Here is a 22,189-nt window from a genome sequence, read left to right as displayed (position 1 = left end):
TCTGCCTTGAGCTTGCCTTTATCATCGCTTCTCTCTCCTTTTTTCTATTTCTCCTTCCACTGTGAACTTAAACTCTCTGTGGAAGCTGATATCACACAGTCTCAGCCTTTCCTTTAATCACATTCACTCTCTCTCTCTCTCTCTCACACACACACACACACACACACACACACACACACACACACACACACACACACACACACACACACACACACACACACACACACACACACACACACACACACACACACACACACACACACACACACACACACACACACACACACACACCTGGGTGGTCATTTTTAATATAAAAAGCTTGGCTTATGCATTATTGCTATGTCTATTGGTGTCATGCTATGTGTGTGCCATTACAGCGGTGGGTAATATCATGATTGGCTCCTGACAAAGGATCACATTCAAAATGAAGGGGGAGTGTCATGAAGTGGCATAGAAACTCTTGGAACTGTGTAACACTTGACATACAGTATGAGACAAGTAATATTATATGCTAAGACGGATAATCCATCATGTTAAGATATTCCATTTCGGAAGAATTTCTGTATTTACAGTTTTGCTGACAATCAAAAACTGTGTAGTGAACACATAACTTGCCATATTTTGTATTTAGTGTTAAATGTTGCAGGACAAGTAGAGCTGAAACAATTAGTCCATCGACACAAAAGTGATCGGCAACTACTTTGATGGCTGAATAACAATTTCAGTTATTTAATCCAGTTGTTTAAAATACCAGCTGGTCCTGCTACTGAAATCTGAGAATCTGTGTTTTTATGTGTTTTATATTCTTTCTTTTTTTTAGTCATTTGTTTCTGTGACTTGACTGAAGGCAGAAGTGTTTATAGATGTTCCCAACAGCCTCATTCGATGGTGGGGTGAGAAGTCTGCTGTCACATAGATGAGCAAGATGCGATAATTGTTTAAATAGGGACATAATGGTGGCAAATACTTGACAGTCTCTCCTTTCACTGCATTCATAGTGTTGCACTCGTTTGAATGTATGAAAAGTGACGGAAGTAGAAGAAGAATGAAAAAGAAAGCTTGAGAGTGAAGTTCAGATCCTGCCTACTTGGTCACTTCTGAAGACCGATCACTGCAGGAAGTGGGCGAGCTTCTCAGACTGTTGTTTTTGAAAAGTTACTATAATTGTTAGAATCAACACCCAAGTCTGACTTTGTAGAGGTGTGGGGGGAGGAGGTTTTAGTGGCAGTTCGACAATCTGACGAGCACTTTCGTTGAAGCATACTGACACCATTATTTTAAATTTTGGATTGTTTGTCAGAAAAAAGACACCTGTAGGGTCTCAGATCTGGCATTTTTCACTATTTTGAATCATTTTTCCAAAGGTTAAGATTCTGTAGATGTTGCTAATGCTTATTACCTAGTTCTTATACAGCAAGTAAACTAAAACATTTAAAATGTGAAAGCAGTATTATGAGTCAGTATTTTAGTCTACTGTCAAGACTTTATCAGACTTTATTTATATCAGTAACTACATAAGTGATGAACTAAAGACTACACTTTTAATTTTGTTTTAGAGTCATATAATTTACTCAATTAACATCCTAGTCATGAGTTTTGACATTTCAGAAAAACAATGTGGTTGCAGCTGAGCTCTTATTAAAATCTGAATTGATGCTCTCTTCACAGTCACATGTTGTCTTTTGGACCTCAGGGAAGTTGGAGAAGAATTTTCTTTCTGAACAGAAAAAAACACCTAGAAAAGCTTTTTCTGTCATGTTGAATCTTCAGTTTCGTCACATTATACACGCTGCAATGGAGTGCTACTATATAATTGAGTGCCATTTACTTTGCTATAAATGGAAGGCATAAGTGACATTATTATGGACACCTACATGATTTTCTGCTTTATACCAAAAGACAGATGTCAGATTAAGCTGATAATATGATTTCTGTGAAGAAAAAAACAATTCCTGGTACATGTTTGAACAGTAGAATTTCCTTATTTTGTATATCTTTTTATTAGTGGTATAACAGAACATAGTTGATCTGTGATCCATATGGATCAAGCCCCACAGTTCAGCGCATATGTGAACTGTGAGTAAACTGCCTCATTGGAGACAACAAACTGCTGTAGCTACAAGTCATGGAAAGAAAACGTGTCGCTCTCATGGATTTTGAAGAGTAACAACCAAACCAGCATCTAATGGATCCAAAGTGTTCATGTAGTTATCGTCAAGTTTTGATGACATGGACACAGGCTATTGTTTCATGCCTCATAATGCAAAGTTATGTTTGTCTCCCTTTTCCTTTGCAGATCCAAGAAATGATCCAATCCGTGACACAAAACCATGATACGATCCAAACCATTATTTTTGTGATCTGCTGCACCCTGGTTAACCTTTATTTACCTCCTCTTTGGAGCTTGCTCTTTTACAGCAACACCCTGAATCACAGTCGCACTTTACCACACATTCACACCTGGAAGCCGTCCAGCATAACTGCACTGAGCAAGCGGCTGAAAGAAAACACAAACACTTGCACACTTTGTACTTACATTTTGCTGGGAGGCCGTAGGCGCAGGTGATCTTCGCCTCTCCGGTCTCACAGCCGTGAAGGGAGGCACACTCCTTTTTTAGTAGGGGACCTGCGGTGCGGTGGATCGCTCCGTCCACTGGAGAGGAGAGGACAGGAAATTCAGTTGGCCTACTTATGTGAATCCCCTACTTACAGGGAGTCTAAATGTTGTTTGAAGTCCAGCAGACACATTTAGCACTCTGTATCAGGTGATAAAGCTTAGTGCTGCAAGAACCTGGATAATGTCCGCATTAGTGGTGAACAGTTGAATTTCCTGCCTTCAGCAGGTGCTAACTTTTCACCTCAAATCCTCCTTTTTTACTTTAATAAGTCAAAGCATCTGTCTCTCTGCGTGTCAGTCTACTAAATGGATTTTAGGCCTACTGCCTTAGTTAATTACTCGATTTAATGTGTTATTAAGGACTCAGCTGACTTTGACTTTTTGGTCAATTAGTCTTTATTAATGACATTTTCATAAATCTACATAATACTCAGAACTGTGTATCTGTCTTTGATCCACACCACATCTAAAAACCATGACTGTGTTCATTTCCAGGAGGGCAATGATGCAGGAAAAGCAATTTTACAGCTGTGCCAATTACTGTTTCAGTCTGAATCTTTGCACCCCTTGCTGTTAGACTCATTTCCTCAAAGTTAATATTTAAACTATCTTAATTTCAACAGATTTATTATCCCGATTCTCTGCATTATGGACCCTCTAAAGCAGCAATTCAATTCTAATCAAACAAAAATACCTGCAATGAACAAGTCTAAAAGGACAGTATAATTAATTTACATGTATTAACACAACAAAATATTTTCACCCTACAGTAAGTGATAAAAATATATTAACTAATTCAATCACTTTAATCACTCATTTCTACAAAGGGTAACTTGTAATTCACGACAACTTAAAAAATAATTGAACTAAGAAAAACGCCCACCTGCTAAATATCAAAGAAAGGAGGGTAAAGATGCAGATTAACTCAAATGCAATAGTTTTACTTTATATTCTGTAGATTATCATTTTAGCAGATCTGAAGAAGAAGGTGAAACAGATGTTTACCATGATCTTTTTTATTAGTTATTAATGTGAGACTTTCCCCTTTTTTCTGCTACATTTGAACTAATCGTCAGGTTAGTAAACCAATCAGTGTAGAAACACACAAGACACTTTGTGCTGAGCAGTGTTACAGGTAAATCTGCTGTGATTTGTGGCCAATGTTCAGGGTGTGGTGGTCCGCTGTAGGGATGAAGTTACATCACCATTACACGCAAATAATGTAATCAAACATTATTGCTCAGAAAGCAGCCCTGTCCCCAAGAAATGAAGTTTCTATGCTACTAATCTAAAAACAGCAAATATATTTTCTACTAAATATGATGCCAAGTCACAAAATGCATCTGATCGTATCTGAAAACTGGAACAATGTATTTAATTTGTTTTCCCTGTGATATAAATTCTTGTAAAACAATATCTGCTTGTCAGCACTAATGCATGGTTAAGCTTTAATTATGATTATGTTTAGGAACTCATAGCAACATTTACTCTAGGCACTCATTGGTTAAAGTTTAGGGAAAAATCATCCTCTTGGTTAAATATTAAAAAAGTACTTCTGCTGCCAAAACTTAACCTCAACTATCTGTGGCAGAGACTGCATACGATTCAAGACTCCGCTTCTGTTTGGAAAGAATCCTGGTGTGTAATTTGGGAGTCTGTGTAAACAATTAATAATTAACCCAGAATAAAACATATCTGTCAGGAATACGTTTGTCACAGCGCTGTGAGACTTGTCAGCACTTGGTGAAAATAGTACTGTAACACCCATCCATATGTCACAGCTCAGCTTGGTGGCCTGTGGGTCTTATCTTTGTCTGAATGTACACAGACCAGCTGTTGCAGCGGTGTGTTTCGCCAAACTGAGTAGCTCCAGGCAGGTGTCTTGTGTTATCTGAACGTTATTGTGTTAAGTTGGCATATTGCATGCAGTGCTGAGCTGCAGCGTGCCGTGTCATGCTGTGCCACGATGAACTGGGCCGCACTGTGAGCTAAGCACAAGTGTGAGGGTGTGAAAGGCAAGCTCTGAACACTGGCTACCTCCTCAGGGTGCACAGAAACAAGCTTAGATACCGTGCTCACGCTGTGTGTATGTGTATGTCCGTGTGTGTGTGCGCTCATATGTGTGTGTGAAATACTGCTGGTGTCTGTACATGTTCGTCAAAGCATATGTGCAACTGTGCATAGATGTATTAATGTGTGTATTGGTGTGCATGTAGTGTGTGTGAAGAGTCCTTGAGGTGACACACACACGCACTGCACGCACCAACTTTGAAGCTACCCAGCTCTGAAATAGAGAACAAGTGTGATAAGATGGAGAGATGGAAAAGAGAAGGAGGGAGGGGAATAAGGGAGAGCAGCAGATGTAAAAATAGTCTGGAGGGAGATAAGGAAACAGGCAAGAAAAACAGAATCAAAAGAAAAAGAAGTGGAAATTGAACCAACAATATGTTTTCTTTTGTTTCATGCCTCATGTTTGACAGATATATGAACATTTATCTGTACTTGCGCGTGTACTTGTTTGAATAACGGTGCAAATTGCCTTTTCCCCCAGTCTTTATGAGTGGACTGAATTAGCCTTGAGCTACAGCAATGCTTTTTGACCTGACTGCTGCATTGCTAAATCAGGCCCACACATACACAACTGAACTGTAATACATTAGTAGCTAATACAGCTGAAAAACATACACAGGTACATGTGCACATACAGCTTTAATTACAGCTACACACCCAGATTAAGTGACACATGTCCTTGCGTGGAAAAGCTGCCCAGAAGACAGTTCATTTTATTTTAATGACATCTGTAAGGACATGTGGCAACTAACCACTCATCTCTGCATGTTACTGTAAACCTTAAAAACCTTATTTGTGCAGCTTGATGCATTCTAGGATTAGGATTCATGTTTTTTCCCTCTACTGTGAATGATAACTAAAATCTTTTTTCATAAGTAATTTTGGGCAAATTAACTAACCAAAATGATGTCTGCATTTGTTGCCACAATATCGATCCTTCATAGAGACCCACAGACATAACTGCAGGGTCCTTTATGTTGTTTCTAATTTCAGAATGGTGAACAACTCCGAAAAGCTGCCAACACATCCGTCCTTTTAGCTGCACCACTCCACCACATTCACTTTCACAGGAATTGTGCTTTGTGCATTCAGCTGTAGAAGCCTTTGATGCTGTCATGTTTAAGTTAGATAGCTCCTTGTCAAATGGAGATGAGAAGAGAAGAGACAGAAAAAAGTAGCCTCTGATATTGTCTCTATCCCTCTCTCTCTCCCTAAATCTCGTGAGCAGGTTTAATAAATATCCATACACCTATTCAGTCTGTCTGTCACTGCCACCTCTATAATGTAGAAAGCTGTCGCTCTAACTACATTCACTGAAGACAGCCCATGTAAGCTTTCTTTCAGACTGTGGTAACTTCTGACTCTGTTGGAGCCGGTGTAATGGCCCAGCATGAACACCACACGCTACTGAGTAGATTCAGACAGTGTTCTGGCACTTCAATGCGGCCAGAAATATGAAATTCATGAGCAGGAGGGAGTGCAAATGAAAGATGCTTTTGAAGTAAAGCTCCAGCAGCAGTACTTCTTCAGTGCCGGTGTACGATATATGCAGGTGTATTAATGTTCAATGATGGTCGGTGACAGAAAGCATCAATATTAACAATTACTTCTACAGAACAATCTGGTCATACTGCGAAGGGCAAAATGATTGAATTAAATCAAAATTTCCTCATTAAATATTAAACTTTTTAAAATCATAAAAAGGAAAAATATATAGTAGCTCTGCATGGATTTCTGACATGTTCCACAAGACTATTGGGACCACAATTTTGTACTGGAGATGAGGATATCTTATTCTAGCCTCTCTAAGGATGTTTTTTAGTCATGCTAGCAGTGCTGATGTTGGTCTTTGAACAGACATTCATGGATCCTAGACGATGAATCCTAATTTCTCTATCGCTATCAGCAAGTTGATATTTTTGGATTTTAGTGGAATTAATTGACAACTATTGGATGGATTGACAGAGAATGAATCCTACCAACTACCCCTGTCTTCTTGGCAGGTCAAATATTTCACTTATCTTGTGAAATATGTCAGCATCTACAGTGCTAGATAGATTAGCTAAGTCAAAATCAAGTCAAAATTTAAATTTGTCCAATACTGTTGTTCATGACTTAATACCACCAAAACTAATGCCATCAGTCTCAGGTAGTGTTGAGGCTGACGTTGAAAAAACGCAGTTCTCCCATTATTCTTCCCCCACAGGCTCAGCACACTGCAGCGGTCATCCAGCAAAAAAGTTGAACTGGGCTCAACTGCAACATCATCAGGAAAGGTTTGTACATTGTAACATGAACGCCATATTTCAACTGTTGACATCACGATCATCACAAATAAAGATAAAATAGTCGTCACTGTGATAACTTTCCAGAGTTGTAAAATGCTCCCCAGAGTATTACAATCCTGTGCAGTGTATTGGCATCTAATAAGCCTTTAAATGCATGAATCTGTCACTTCAACTCAACTTCCTGGATTGTATTTGATTGTTAACCTCAAACAACACACCCCCACCACTGCAGCCCCTTGTATTGGTTTAACACAAGACCGTTTTGGGGTTGAATGCAGCTTTCGCTGGACTTTGTGTTGAGTAATTAGCAAATGTTAGCATGCTAACACACTAAACTAAGATGGTTAAAACATAGTAAACTTTGTATCTACTTATTATTAGCATGATAGTATTGTCATTTTGAGCAAGTTAGCATGCTGATGTTAAAATAAAGCCTAAAGAAGCCCTGTGCCTGAGCACAGCCTCACAGAACTGCCAGCTAACTGGCTGTGTCCAAAATCTCCCTCTATCATTATATATTGCACTATATTTCCTTTACAGTATTTGAGTGTCCATATTCTATGTGTAAACGTATCCACTACACAGCACCCTAAAAAGTCTCCACATTCTTAATTTACTGCTCACTAGAAAACAAACTATTGAATGTTTATTATAGTAGGAGTAATGGATGAGTGAACAAGGGAGTGATTTCAGACACAGCCATAGTCTTGTTACTGTGATGTTCCACCAGAATGGGCATTTGCAATGTGTGGACTGTGTCTCTGATGTGCTTTTTAAATAGTTTTTAATATGAATGCTTCTTTTTTCTGTGCCTGCAAATCAGTTTCTCTTTGGAGATAATGAAGTCAAAGTTGTATTGGCTGAATGTACATTACCATGTACCGGGTATTGATATAGGCCTTATTAAGACAGAGGAGAGAAGGGAAGTCATAACCAAATTAGCATCACGCAGTGTCAAAGGATACATGTTGTCCATACTCCACTGACTCTGACGCAAATTGGGTAACTGAACTACTCAACAATCAGCCATAATTGGCTACACCTAATGCATCGAACATACATCAACAGATTATAATGAATTAGTCATGAATTTAATTTATATTACTAGACACAAAAAAAAATCTTTTAGGAAGTGTCAAACTTATTTCCATATTAAAAAACAGCATTCATTATTTAGCCTTCATTACCATACAAAATATCACATCACACAGCGTTTTTTGCTACTGAAGCTCTGTACTCTGGGGAATGAGAGATGGGACGGAGATATAAAAAAACACAATGGAGAAATGGAGAGGCACACACTGACACAGAGAGAGACGAAACGGCATACTGAAGAGCGCAGTTGGACAAAGGGAAATGTGTTTAGATGGAAGGGGATCAAGTGCAGGTGGAGAGTGAGGGAGGCTAAAAACAAAAGGGGAAGAGATGAATGTTAAGCGGGCATTTTAAAGAGAGAAAGGATGAAAGGACGCAATGGATGGATGGATGGATGGATGGTAGGGGGTAGAAATGAGTGTTTTGGCTTTTTTAGACAAGTGACCGGCCAGCTAAGCAGGCAGCTGACCATTTCAGGTGTTATCACATCTCCCTCACAGGCTCTGTATTGACTGACTTTGGGGGAGAGAGGGAGGGAGGGAGCCAGAGAAGTAGGGGGACTGGGAAGTGATAATTGGCGATATGCTTACCTGGCGAGGAGCCTGCAACCCCTAGCAGGGCACGCACACACACACACACACACACACACACACACACACACACACACACACACACACACACACACACACACACACACACACACACACACACACACACACACACACACACACACACACACACACACACACACACACATACACACACACCTGCCTGCAATGTTATACGCCAGGACAAACCCCCAACACTAACCCTTACAAACACACAAACGCACACAGACTGACATTAGAGTAAAACCAATCCCGAGGTCTGTCCTATGGAATACTAATATGGCTGCCCTTGCCAGCTGACCTCTTATAGGCCAAACAGACTGTCCGTCAAACTAATGGGGCGGAACGCTGGCATATTGCTTTCCCACAATCCCTCAGCAGAGCCAGGACACTCATTTACTTCAGTCAGCTTGTTGCCAAGGCAACATTTAGGATGGGTCTGTTGGTGGATGCACGCACGCACAACCACACTGCTTCACATGCAGTTGTTTATATGCACACAAACATGCATGCACACACAAACATGCAGCAACCTGTTAAATGTTACTAGTATGAACTTATCCACCGCACACACGCGTACATGGCTGTTGCTAACAGAGGTGAAACAGGCGAATTTATGTATGCAGCGGAGACACTGACAACACTGTCTGTATTTGGAAGGTACACTAAGTGCTCTTTGCTGCTCGTCTCATCTCCACGCCCCAAGACCAATCTTCTGCTCTCTCCCTTCATTCACAATACATGCTCTCTTGTTCATTTGTTCTGAAAGGCAAGCAGACAAGCCTATCCTCCGCATGCATTTCTCTCCACATCCAGACAAAAAGAAAGCAGAGAGGTCTGCAGACAACGAGGGACTCGAGCCGAGAGACTTCCAGCACTGGGCCTCAAACCCCTTCCACAGTCTGGAGGATTGATTATAGATGTCAGCACACACAAACTCAGCCTGGCTTTTTAGCTGTGCAAGAAAACCAAAGAGAGGGAATTTTGTTCTTTTTTTCCCCTCACGAAATTAAAAAATGTAAGTGGATGAAATTTTAATTGGAATTGTGCTCATCTATTGTTCTGGGTCTGGCTGTCTTGAAACACTTAAACCAATCACAGGCAGGAACTATTGTCTTCATGGCTGGTTCACATCCTGTGCACTATGTCCCTGCAGACCAAGAGCAGGCTCTCCAATAGCAGCTGGCTGAGTGTGTGATGTGTGTATGTTTGATCAGTAAGTTGTTATTATACAAGCACAGCATATCATAGTGAGAGGTTTGAATAGCTGATTCTCTTTGCTGCAAGCATGACTATAGATGTGTTTCAGTGCTTAAAGGATATGTCGGATATGGATTCATTCTCCGGCTAGCTGCTAGAAACTGTTGATTTTAGAGATGTTGGGTATTCCTCGTAGTTGGGTCGGATCGAGGTCAGATCTCGCTCCCACCACAAATGAATCGCTCCAGAGTTTGTTTGGAACCGAACTTAGACTGCTTTCTTTTAGTGTCCTTGTCCAGATATTTTGGTCTACACCCAAGTACCATTGCTGTGGTCAGCAGCAACGGTTGCTGTTCTCAACTTTTGAGACTATTTGCTGTGGCTTGAAATGTTGAGATGTGGTAAACAGGTTCAGCCTCTCATCCCTATAGACTGCTCACATTTTACTGAGGGTTGATGAGGGTTAGGGTTCATTTCTGTGCAGACCACAAACCTGTGGAAAAACACTTTCAATGAACCACACTCCCCAAAGGTACAGCCAGACATATGGTGACCTAGAATAAGAACCAAATACAAACTTCAAAAGTGTAATCCTGGCTCTGGAAATGTATATATATATATATATATATATATATATATATATATATATATATATATATATATATATATATATATATATATATATATATATTTACACTCATGGTAAGTCATCACCATCTGGGCTTTCTTTTCTATTTGGAAAATCAATCCAACCAGTGAAACGTTGAAATGGGAGATAAGCTGTGAAATAAATGAGCAACTGCAGCCAGTGGACATAAAAAAGGTTAATTTCCTGCCCTTGAGTTTGTTGGTGATGCGCCGCCTGAGCTCAGCACTCCTCTAGATTGAAGCGCGAAAACAATATCGGCAGGTGTGCATTTGATCTAACTGAATGACATTTATCCAGGTACCCTTGAGACTGAATAGTATAGACCTGTAGAGACCTTTTGTTGCCTCACCTATGATGAAAAAACAACTCACTAAAGCTGAATGAATGAATGCTTGGTTACTCAGTACAAACTGTGATCTCAACGAATGGAGATGTATACCGTATGAGTTTTGTTTTTTCCCCACTCGGCTCTGCTCATGCATCTGTCAATCCCTGGTGACTGCCTCACAAACACTATTGGACCTTCGTTGCTCGTCTTTCTTGTCTTCTCGCTCTAACCATCATCTCCCTCCCATCTCTCTTGTTTGTTCCATTCTTCCCCCTGTCTCTACGCTTACCTCTCTCTCTCTAATTAACACCTACTGTAGGCTCTATCTGCCTTAGCAAACCCCCAAAGGACAGAGCTGGAAAGAGAGACAGAGAGAGGGGAAATAAATACAATAAGAAAGGGAAGAGAGAAATTAACTGAGCAGAGAAATTGGCTGTGGGTGACACAGAAACAGATAAAAAGACAGATGCAGATTGTGAATGATGTGTAGTGTCCTCCAGCCAGTCGGGGGCTTTTTTTCCCTTCTCTTTAAAAAAAATTAAACCGGTTGTGGTTAAATTTAAATTCATTTCAATGTTAAAATACCTAAACCAGAGTGAAAAGCACGAACATGCACACAAACATACAGACAGACTGACACATACAGACACCCACTCACACACTCACACACACACACACACACACACACACACACACACACACACACACACACACACACACACACACACACACACACACACACACACACACACACACACACACACACACACACACACACACACACACACACACACACACACCCTCTCTAGAAACCATCTGTCTTAGTAGAGCCATCAGAGACTTGAGACTTCAGGACAACATCAAACGATGCTGTAGATCTCGAGGTGCTCGACTGCATGTATGTGCATTGGTGTGAAGCCACAGGACACAAGAGTGTGCGGCTCATTTTCATGGTTTTCAGGCTCAGCTGGTTTATATCAGTAAGGGTAGTGTGTTTATGTTTATATATATGAGGACTTATGGCTTCAACAGAGCACTTCAGGAGAGCAAATGCACTTTTGGAAGCAGGCAAATACACTACAATGAAAAGATATGCTGTGCAAATGCACACGGACTCATACAGTAAATAAGCACATAGGTGTGCCATTAGATATGTCACCATGGAGACTAGAAAGAAAAAACATGTACATGCACACACAGATACACACAGACAAATTGGAAGGTTAAAATGGCAGTGCAAGTGAGATGGTCTGAAAGGCTAAAGCTGTTTGCCCAAATGAAAAAAAGCCACAGGCAAATGTACAAGCGCCCAAATTTGCAAGCATTAACAAACACACACACACGCACAGAGGGGTGTGTGTGTGTACATGTTTTAGTTAATGCGGCTGCCGCATTAGTAGTACAGATTTATTACAAGTATCGATTAACCATGGACGTCCAACATCACGCGAACGCAGCAAAGCACTGAGTCAACAATACGCTGAAAAATGACTGTTTATATCCACAGCACTCCATACCCATAAATTATCAACTATCGACTTCGCACCTGCGCGCACGTCCACACAAACACACAGACACACAGGCAGACAGACACACACTGCATAGCATGCACACGCACTTCGAACACCTGCCACAACAAAGAGCTACATGCTACCAAACACAAAGGACATAAAAAACACACTCTTCAGCTAATGTTTTGCACTGCATCATCTGATTGAAAGACCGACATTTAAAATTATTCTGTGTCCAGAGAGCACTATTTGCACCACAAAGCTGCACTATTAATAACAGACAAGGCCTAAAAGTATTTTGGCAGGCATATGATCACAGGCAACCAATGGATCAGACAGGTTGTGACTTACCTCCACCTCCTCCAAGTAAAGAGTTGTTGGCTGAAAGAGAGACAAAAAACAAGAAGGAATAATGAGAAAACATGCCTGGAAACATCACAACTACAGTAGAGATGAAACTACAGTCTATTAATCAAATTAATGGCAGCAATAGGCTATGAAAACAATGAGTGATTTTTCTCATTCTTTACTTGAAATAGAAACGTCTCAAATGCATGTACAGATTCAAGCCCAAATCCAATTCAAGATATATTATTGGACAATGTGAACAACATCATACCAGTATAAAAATAACAGATAATCGGGGGGCGCAGGTGGTCGAGTGGTTAGAGTGCATGCCATATACGCAGCCGACCCCGGTTCGAATCCTGGGCGGAGGTCCTTAGCTGCATGTCACACCCCCCTCTCTCTCCCATGTTTCCTGTCGGTCTACTGCTAAATAAAGGCGTCTATGCCAACAAAATCTTCTTTTGTTTAAAAACAGATAATCATAAAAAGCATATGTCTGTTTTAGCACATGACATGTCATCTTGTAATGTAATGAACATTTTTCACTTTTATTTTTTACATTGAATCAGCAGGTTTGGTTACTTGTTTGAAATCACTTTCTCACAACATCATAAACATCATATCATTGTAGAACCATATATTCCTTTCTTATGTGGCCATAGACAGAAACTGGGCTCTGCATGGCCTTAACCTTTCACCACAGTATTAAAAAAACCCCGAAAACAGTTGTCCTTCAGAGAATAATTTGTCATTGGTGTCAGCATTTCTCAACAAGAGTAGCTCTCAATCCAAGTCCTCAGGGCTCACGTTACTGCTGGTTTTGCCAACCAGTGAGTTAATCGCATTTACCTGGCATTGCAGGTGTAACTCAGCCTCTGATTAGATGGATAGAATGAAAACCAGCAGGCTCTGGGTCCTGTCATTGAGGACTGAGAAGCACTGCACAATATGAACAAGTAGCTTCACTGCCTGCAAAGCTAATGAATAAACTCATGCTGAGGCCACAGTACAAAGGAAAATAAACAACTCTGTGAGTAGAAATAGGCAAACACTGTGATTCAATTTGTCTTACAGTTATTATAGAAGTCAACCATACTGTGGCTTTTTTACATGGATAACAAGGAGGTGATTGTATCTTGAAAGGGACCTATTATGTTCATTTCCAGGTCTATATTTTTATTCTGGGACTCCACTAAAGTAGTTTTGCATTATTCACAGTCTAAAAAACTCCTTATTCATCGTATACTGGCCCTTTATACAGTACAGCACCTCCGTTCAGCCTCTGTCTCTTAAAAAGCAGTCTTAAGTCATGTCTCATTAGGGCTCCCCTCCCCTCCTCTCAATGAGCCCACTCTGTTCTGATTTACCAGCTTTCTGAAAGCCTGCCGAGGGACAACCGACAAGTTGTGTTAAGTTACCATCAATGCAATAATAATAATGCAGGGATGAATAGTACTACAGAAACAGCCACAGTGATGAAGTTGTTTAATGAAGAGCTGCAGATGACTAACACACCTCCAACAGGTAAACTACTTATTTTACTTTGCCCTGCTGTGTAATGGAAAAACACTCAGTGTGCCAGCTAGACTTGAGTCATGGCTCAGCATGATGAACCACAAAACAATGGAAAATGTAGAGCAGATGTCTGCATAAAGAAGTCTGCCACAAGCCGACGTTAAAAGTAGAAATAACTGTTGGAAACCGAGAGTTCAGAGCAGTCTGAAGCTGGAGCTTTTTGCTCACAGGGGTAACTTCTACATACGTTTAATTATTTGACACTTTGGCCATGTTTTATATGAACATCCAACATTATAACATTATATGACTGAAAATAAGGAAGTCCCCTTTACATAAAATTACAATATACTGTAATGAGATCTTTTTCCAGTTAGGTCAGTGGAGAATTAATGATTGTAGCATCACTAGCCAGTGTGTCCCAAATCATCACCTTCTGTATTTGAATCAAGTCACTGCACATGTTTATAGAGTGTAAATTGCTGGCAGGGTGAAAAGACTGGTTGCATCTGCTTCTGACATAGGCGATGATCCAAGTGTTTTCTCACCCACATATCCATAAACGTGTGGAGTCAGCAGAGCTACCCCGGGGACATTTGCAGCGCTTTCAGAAAATTCAAACCCGACCACTAACTCATCAAAATAATGTTCTCCAATTCTTTCTGTGCTCATGGATCACATTTTGGTTGCTGTGACCAGGTCAGGAAAATCTGATAAGCACATAATCTCTCTGCGAGGGACAGTTACTAAATTAAGGGTTAACACACAAGGGATGCCCCTTATTTTAGTTACTCTTTGGCAGTGGGCACTGTGCCAAGTGGTCACACACTCACATAGTGTATCACACAAGTTGGTAATAGAGAGGCAAGTACAGAGACTAAATCCCTATGCTGTCTTTCTCTCTCAAGAATCCTCCGCTTTTCATCGTTTTCACCATCCCCCACTGCCTCATTAATTGTAAATCCCACTTAATTTCTGCCTTTAACACACTATACTCCTCAGTATATGTGAACAACTGCCTCACTTACATCTCCCAAAGTGAATATCCACTCTCACTTGGTAAAGACAGCAGTATCCAGCTCCATACAGCACAGCATGAATTAGAAGAAAGGAAGTTATTTAATGTGACAGTGTGAGACTTTCCTGTGCAAAGATTGTTTCACAGCTGATAGAGCTCACATGATATAAAGGAAATACAGCTCAGTCTAATGTAAAAGCTCATAGAAATAAAAAGTCCCCATTAAGTCTACCATCAATCCTCAGCTGATTAGCTGCTGGCTGTACACAAGAATGACACCACATGTTCTTGTTAATACTATTCCATGTTGACTAACACACTCCAAGCCATATGAGGTACACAACTCCAGTCTTCCTTTTAAAAGCAAAAGACAAATCTACCTGAGGCACTGGACCAAACCCACAGTGGTTGGTGGTGAAATGAACTGGTGAGCCCACCTGAGACACCAGTATTGGGTTGCACCAGCGATTGGTAAATCAAACACACAACAGTCCTTCTTTAGTTCAACTCTTATGTTAATACAATCCTGCCTACTGTCTATATCTACACTGAAAGAGTTATTGGTTGCTGTAACTGTTCCTTCTCTCGATGCTGGCTTTGAAGAGATCCCTTCCTACAGTAGCATGACTCCAATATTAGAAATGGAAGACGAAATCCACAGTTCTTGGTCTGTGAAAAATGAGTTACAGAGTTTATTTAATATCAGGCTTCAGCAGTTTGAGTTGTTCAAATCAGGTGGGTCTCTTCCAGAGTTATTATTAGTCATTTTAGTTTTTTCTGGAACAGTATTTCCTTCAAGAGAGCCAGAGGAGGCACAGTAACATAATGAGTAATATTTCCTTAAATTGACTATATACTTGACTGCTGATGCCTTTCAATAAAGACAATAGATTGTTCATTTTGTCCTCCATTTCTTACACTGGAAGAGCATTAGGATGGGATAAAATTACAAATATTTCAGGATATTTTTGTGAAATGTTAGTCAAAATCTTTAGCTTACATCATTATCAAACAGTTAAACAAGTGACACGTCAGACATGTTGACCATAGTCCATATTAACAATTGTATTTAATTCAATCTAAACAGGTCATATGGTGGCAGACTAAAGTTAGTAAACAGTTACACTTCATAGTTACTGGGTGTAAATTTAGTAAGAACTAATCTCTACATAAAAACTGGTGCAACCTTTTTTAATCTAGTGATGAGTAAATCTCCATTTACAAAGACCTAGTGCAGCTAACTCCAGATACAGTAGTGGTCAAAATACCGGGTCACATGGACAACCAAAGTCATCAGAGGGAGACAAAAAAAGATATTTTTCATTTAACACAGTGAAATTTCACTTTTGATACAGTGAATATCAGTCAGTATAGTCAGTAATATGGGGGGCAGCAGTTGCCTCACACTCAGAGAGCTGACTGAATGGTTGTCACAATTTAACTACTTGGACCAGGTGGATATATCCTAATCAGAAAAAAAAACACCACTAAGGTTTTTCCATCAGTGCACTTTAAATGAAAAAATGCCTCCAGATGCTTCTACCGTTATGTATCAGTTTATGATGTTTGTGCATTTCAGGACTTATCTTGCCACGTAGTATTGAAATTTATTTTGTCACCCGCCTTCCCACCACCTGCCTTGTCTACATCTATTTCAGTTGATGTCAAACATTTCCCTGAATGTCATTGCAATAAAACCTAGAGAACACACTGACAGTGGCAGATTCCTCCAGTCAAGAAAGAGGAGCGTCTCATCTTACTCAAAACATAACATGTTTTATGGCCAGATTGCCTTCTGAATTACCAATGCTGCCATCAGTGTAGGAATCTGTATCTTTGCCCCCTCCATGATGGAAACTGATGAATGACTGGTGCAAAATGGTGTGCAGAAAGAAGTCCCTCTCTTACTTTTTGACACTAAGATCTCACTGTAAATGATGTTTTAGATTGCTAATTTTGTTTTTCTGCAATCACACTATTTATAGCTGCTGAAAAAGTCTCAGCATGGGGTGACGCTGCCTGTGTTTGACAGCCACCTTCGTAAATAAGAAAAATATACCTCCAAGAACATACAAAATGGCCTCAGAATTGCAGGGTACATTGTTCGAAGTGTAGTGCACACTGCAAACAAGAAATGCCTGAAAACTATGGAAAGAGTTCATCATTTGAGCCCCTTTAACTTTTTTAGCACTTTGTTGATCGTTGCACTACTTTCTTGTTGTTTGTGGTATTTCTTAAGCACTTGTCTACTTCCAGTCATTTCTTACTTTAATTAAAAAAACAGAAAGAAATAAAATCTTTCTGTCTGGGTCTCTTTCTCATTCTCGCTTTCACAGCGGCTCCTTTGAGTCACTGTTCTCTGATGCTTAATTGTCTTGCCTCACTTGTAAGTCACTTTGGATAAAACCATCTGCCAAATGACAAAAATGTAAATGTTTTTATCCATTGAATAATATCCAGCATCAATAATAGGGAACCTCATTCCATGCTCATGGGGAATGCCTGAATGAACACAATGCAAAGTGCTTGTTGGGTACTCTGATGGCATCTGAAACCCCAATCCACATTTTACTGACGCTAGGATGAGCAGAGTTGGTGCAACAACTCCAGGTGTGTGGAGATGAGAAACTGAAGCAAGGTTTGAACTTCTATCTCAAGCTCTCCTTTTTCATTCTTCATAAAACTACTTCTATCATTTTTTGTGAGTGTGTCACCACAAAGCCTTTGACGAGAGACTGTCTGAAGATGTGCACCATTATTCCCATTTGTACGATTCATTCAAAACGACACAGAAAAGACACAGAGCTCTTGGTGAGAGAGATCAGAGAGGTGGTGTGAAGCCAGGAGGAGACTATGATGACAGATATTTTGCCCACCTTCAAGTGTGACGGTAGAACAGGTGAAAACACTTTTGCCTTTAGATGTGTTCGTGGTACCTCCTAGATTGCTTCAGGCATACTGAACCCTTAAAATCGTTCGTCTCTGTCGTTACTTCACTGCACCTTCGAAAAATGTATCAAACATTAATGTAGGGTTGACTGCTTGCCCTTCCTGTAGTGTTACATTATAATTGGCTATAGTGGGTGTTAGAAAGATGTTTTTGACTGAGTTCATAATCTTATTCACGCTTGGCTGCAATTCAAGAGCTATAATCCAACAGTCTATTCTCATCCTATTTTGCCTTTCACAGAAAAAGTGCGCCAAGTTCAAATTCAAGTTAAACTTTTACCTTCCATGGAAAAAGCAGAATACATTTATATTTTATCTTTCCATTGTAAATTCATGTCACTTGTAATCTTTATTCATGGGATTGTATAATTATTTAAATTATATTATATAAGGTACAATAGACCTGTGATATATTTTCAATGATCCCATGTAATGCTACTGTTCCCTGTGTAGGAGCTTGAGACAGAACCAGCCTGTGAGCCCTGTGGGGAAACAAAGACATCAAAGCAACAAAAATACTCATGTGTATGCACAAACATGCAGTTACAGAGAGACAGACACACACATACACACACACACACATGCATTCACATGCATAGAAACATACAAGCACAGCATCACAGGAGGCTGCATACACACACGGAGGGTTGTGAACACTGACACATGCACACACATACACCACACTTTCCAGCAGTTACATACACACACACGCAAATGCAGACAGTCGCTTTTCAGTGTTTGGGTAACCATGGCAACGACGAAGCCCAAAGGTTTGTTACTGAAACCTAGTTAATTAGAGAGAGAGAGAGTAATGTCGATACTCGAGGGAAAGTGTTTCACCATCTGTTAAAACCCACATGTACCCTGGTACCCGGTCGAGTGTAGCACTCTGTGTGTGTGTGTGTGTGTGTGTGTGTGTGTGAGAGAGAGAGAGAGAGAGAGAGAATGAGGGAGGGAGAGAGAGTGTTTGGGCACACACAGTGACCACAGTTGTTGCATGTGCAAAAACAAACACGCAACTCCCTTCTCCCATGGCGCTGAATGCATGGAGGCTAACAGTTTCTTTTTCTTATTGGTATTAGATGACTAATTGGAATAGCTAATACTGAGCAGCTAAATAAAGCGTGCTAGCATCTGCTGCCGAGACACACCAATTATCGGAGCGAGGAAGGGATCAGGGTGATAAGTTATACAACTACATACAGACCGGGAAAAGGGAGGGAGGAGGGAGGGTAAGCTGACAGGGAGGGAGTGGAGGAGTAGAGTGTGAGGTGTCGGGGGACGGAGAAAGGGCTCGAGGAGGGGGAGAGAGAGAGAGAAGGAGGGAGGGGAAGGAGGGAGAGTGAGTAAGTGAGCGAGAGAGACAGAGACGAAGTGAAAGTGAGTTGAGGGTGGAGAAGGGAGACGCAGGACTAAATTTGCTGGGAACATAAAACAAGATGGAGTGTACTTCTTCTTTCTTGGGAGGTAAGTAATCATGCTGAGGGGGAGACACAGAAATTGAGGAGGGAGTGAGAGTGGGAGAGAGAGCGGGACGGAGAGCTAAATAGATTGATGCATCAGTGAAGGACAAGAGCGGGGAAGAAGTTGGCTGTGATGGAGTGACTAAAGAGAGGATGAAAGCACTCATCTGCTGTTTGGCTCTTTGTAAAAAAAAATTGGGGTGTAACCACCTGTGTGTGTGTGTGTGTGTGTGTGTGTGTGTGTGTGTGTGTGTGTGCGTGTGTGTGTGTGTGTGTGTGTGTGTGTGTGTGTGTGTGCGTGCGTGCGTGTGTGTGTGTGTGTGTGTGTGTGTGTGTGGTGCGTGTGTGTAGGTGTGTGTATGTGTGTGTGTGTGTGTGTGTGTGTGTGTGTGTGTGGTGCGTGTGTGGTGCGTGTGTGTATGTGTGTGTGTGTGTGTGTGTGTGTGTGTGTGTGTGTGTGTGTGGTGCGTGTGTGGTGCGTGTGTGGTGCGTGTGTGTAGGATTATTATTGTTATGTTGGAATAATGATAATGGTGATGAAAACAGGCTAAAATCTCCTTTACATGAAGCTTTATTAAACTGGTCTTCTCTCTTTGCTTGCTGTGGCCCCTCCATCTTATTTTTCGTTCTCTCTGCACTCCGCGCCCTCTCCCCCTTATTCCCCTGGCCCCGGTGCAACCTGTTTGTGTATTCCTCCCTCTCCCGCCTCCCCTCTCCATCCCTCTCTCTCTACTCACTTTTCCTAGCCACCTTTATACTTCTCCAGTCATTTAATTCCTAGCCATCATTTAGTTGTTCCACTTGAGAATGCCAATCAATTTGCTGGTGTCCTTATGGAAAAAAAGGACAAAGCAACAGATACTGCACAGAATAAACACAGACACATTTATCTTAGATTAAATGTGATTATAATATGGCTAACCTGATACAGATCGTCACCAGGGTTGAACTGTATAAGAAGGCTATCAAGATTAAGAGAATATTTCCAAGAGAAATGCATTAGCTTTTAATTACCAACCATTCATTCATTAATGAATCGATTAAGCATATAGCGACAACATTTTAGGATTAACTAATGTCTGCCCCACCCTGTGCAACAAAACAAAGAGTGCACAGTTGTTTAGGATTGCATAATTACATGATGATTACTGTACCACGTCTCTTGATTTTAAAGAGAATTTAATTTTATCACAGTCCTTCTTATTTGTGGGTGTGTTAACAGGCTTTGTTGGATTTCCTTGGCCTTCCAGCAGATGTGGCTACAGACTTGTATTGGGAATGTGTTCTCAAGGTTCCTACGGCCTCATTCTCACCTTGATAGAAAAGACCTGTATTTCACCTCAGGGTTGTGACTGACGCACTAAGAACATGTGGTGAACAAAGAGAAGCATTATCTGAGCCTCACAAAAGAAACATCATGTTCAACTTTGTGATGATTCACTTAAAAAAATCAACATATGAGTACTGGGGGAGAAAAACCCTACACATACATATATTTTTAACCATGTGACACCTGTAGCAACTGTAAAGTTGAGCCGTGGTTCAACTTTATGCAAATGAGCAGTAAATGAGGCACAGAAATGACTAATTTAAGAGTAGATGTGTTCACTTAATGTTCATCTGCTCTAAACCCTCTTGTGACTACAGTTACTCCATCCAATACTTGGCGGCAGTTTTTGTACTTCCTCAAAATTCAAATTCCACAGTACAAACTGGAACGCCCATGAGTGATAACAGGAATGATGACCCCCAGAGAGAGAGAGAAATACACGACTTGGCACCACACAAGTCAGTCAAAACATGCAGTACATGCTTTTCTTTTTTTGTAAGACGTAATTGGAGGTTTAGCAAAGGCACATGAAAAATGATTTATGAATGAATTTATTCATTTTTTATATGTATATGCATATATACGTATATATATGCATATATATACAGTATATACATATAAATACAAGTAGGGCTGGGCGATATGGACAAAATCAAATATCACAATATTTTAGACCAAATACCTCGATATCTATATTACAACAATATTGTAGAGATGACTGTCGATGCTTTCACAAAATATCACAAAATATTTACACTATGAAATCTTTGATAAATAATCATCAGTAATGTGGATATAATGAAAAAGTGGGTAAAAAGTAGATAACAGAACAGCTAGAACAGTCTGGTAAGTTCAGAAAATTACATATTTTACTGTAATGCAGCATTTAAAACCAGGAAAAGACAACTCTGATGACATATCGCGATATTACGATATCCAAAATCTAAGACGATATCTTGTCTCATATCACAATATCGATATAATTTCAATATATTGCCCAGCCCTAATCTAAGGATCTCTTAGTGTTCTGCTCAATCTGGATGTAGATGCATTATATTTCCAGTTTGCTTTAGCTATCTGCCTGTTGCTTTTAAAGATATGATCTTTATTAGCTTTTTTTCCCCATTAGAGGTTCTTTTCAAATATTCATATGATGATACTGTCCAGCCTTCCTCTGAGCCAACAATGGCTGGGTTAAAC

The 22,189-nt window shown here is 40.3% G+C and overlaps 1 protein-coding gene across 4 annotated transcripts in view; it reads right to left on the bottom strand.

Moving 5' to 3' along the window:
• Nucleotides 1-22,189, bottom strand: part of macrod1 (mono-ADP ribosylhydrolase 1) — a 117,356-nt gene that overhangs the window by 37,873 nt on the left and 57,294 nt on the right. For all 4 annotated transcript variants that reach the window (XM_062425876.1, XM_062425873.1, XM_062425874.1 and 1 more), the window contains exons 4-5: nucleotides 12,718-12,747; nucleotides 2,537-2,653 (exon numbers count right to left, since the gene is read on the bottom strand). In XM_062425876.1, the coding sequence (XP_062281860.1) occupies nucleotides 2,537-2,653; nucleotides 12,718-12,747 (147 nt within the window). The remainder of the gene's footprint in view (nucleotides 1-2,536; nucleotides 2,654-12,717; nucleotides 12,748-22,189) is intronic.

The sequence above is a fragment of the Scomber scombrus genome, chromosome 9 (assembly GCF_963691925.1).
Source record: "Scomber scombrus chromosome 9, fScoSco1.1, whole genome shotgun sequence".
Taxonomy (NCBI): Eukaryota; Metazoa; Chordata; class Actinopteri; order Scombriformes; family Scombridae; genus Scomber; species Scomber scombrus.
This window is presented reverse-complemented; position numbering and strand designations above follow the sequence as displayed.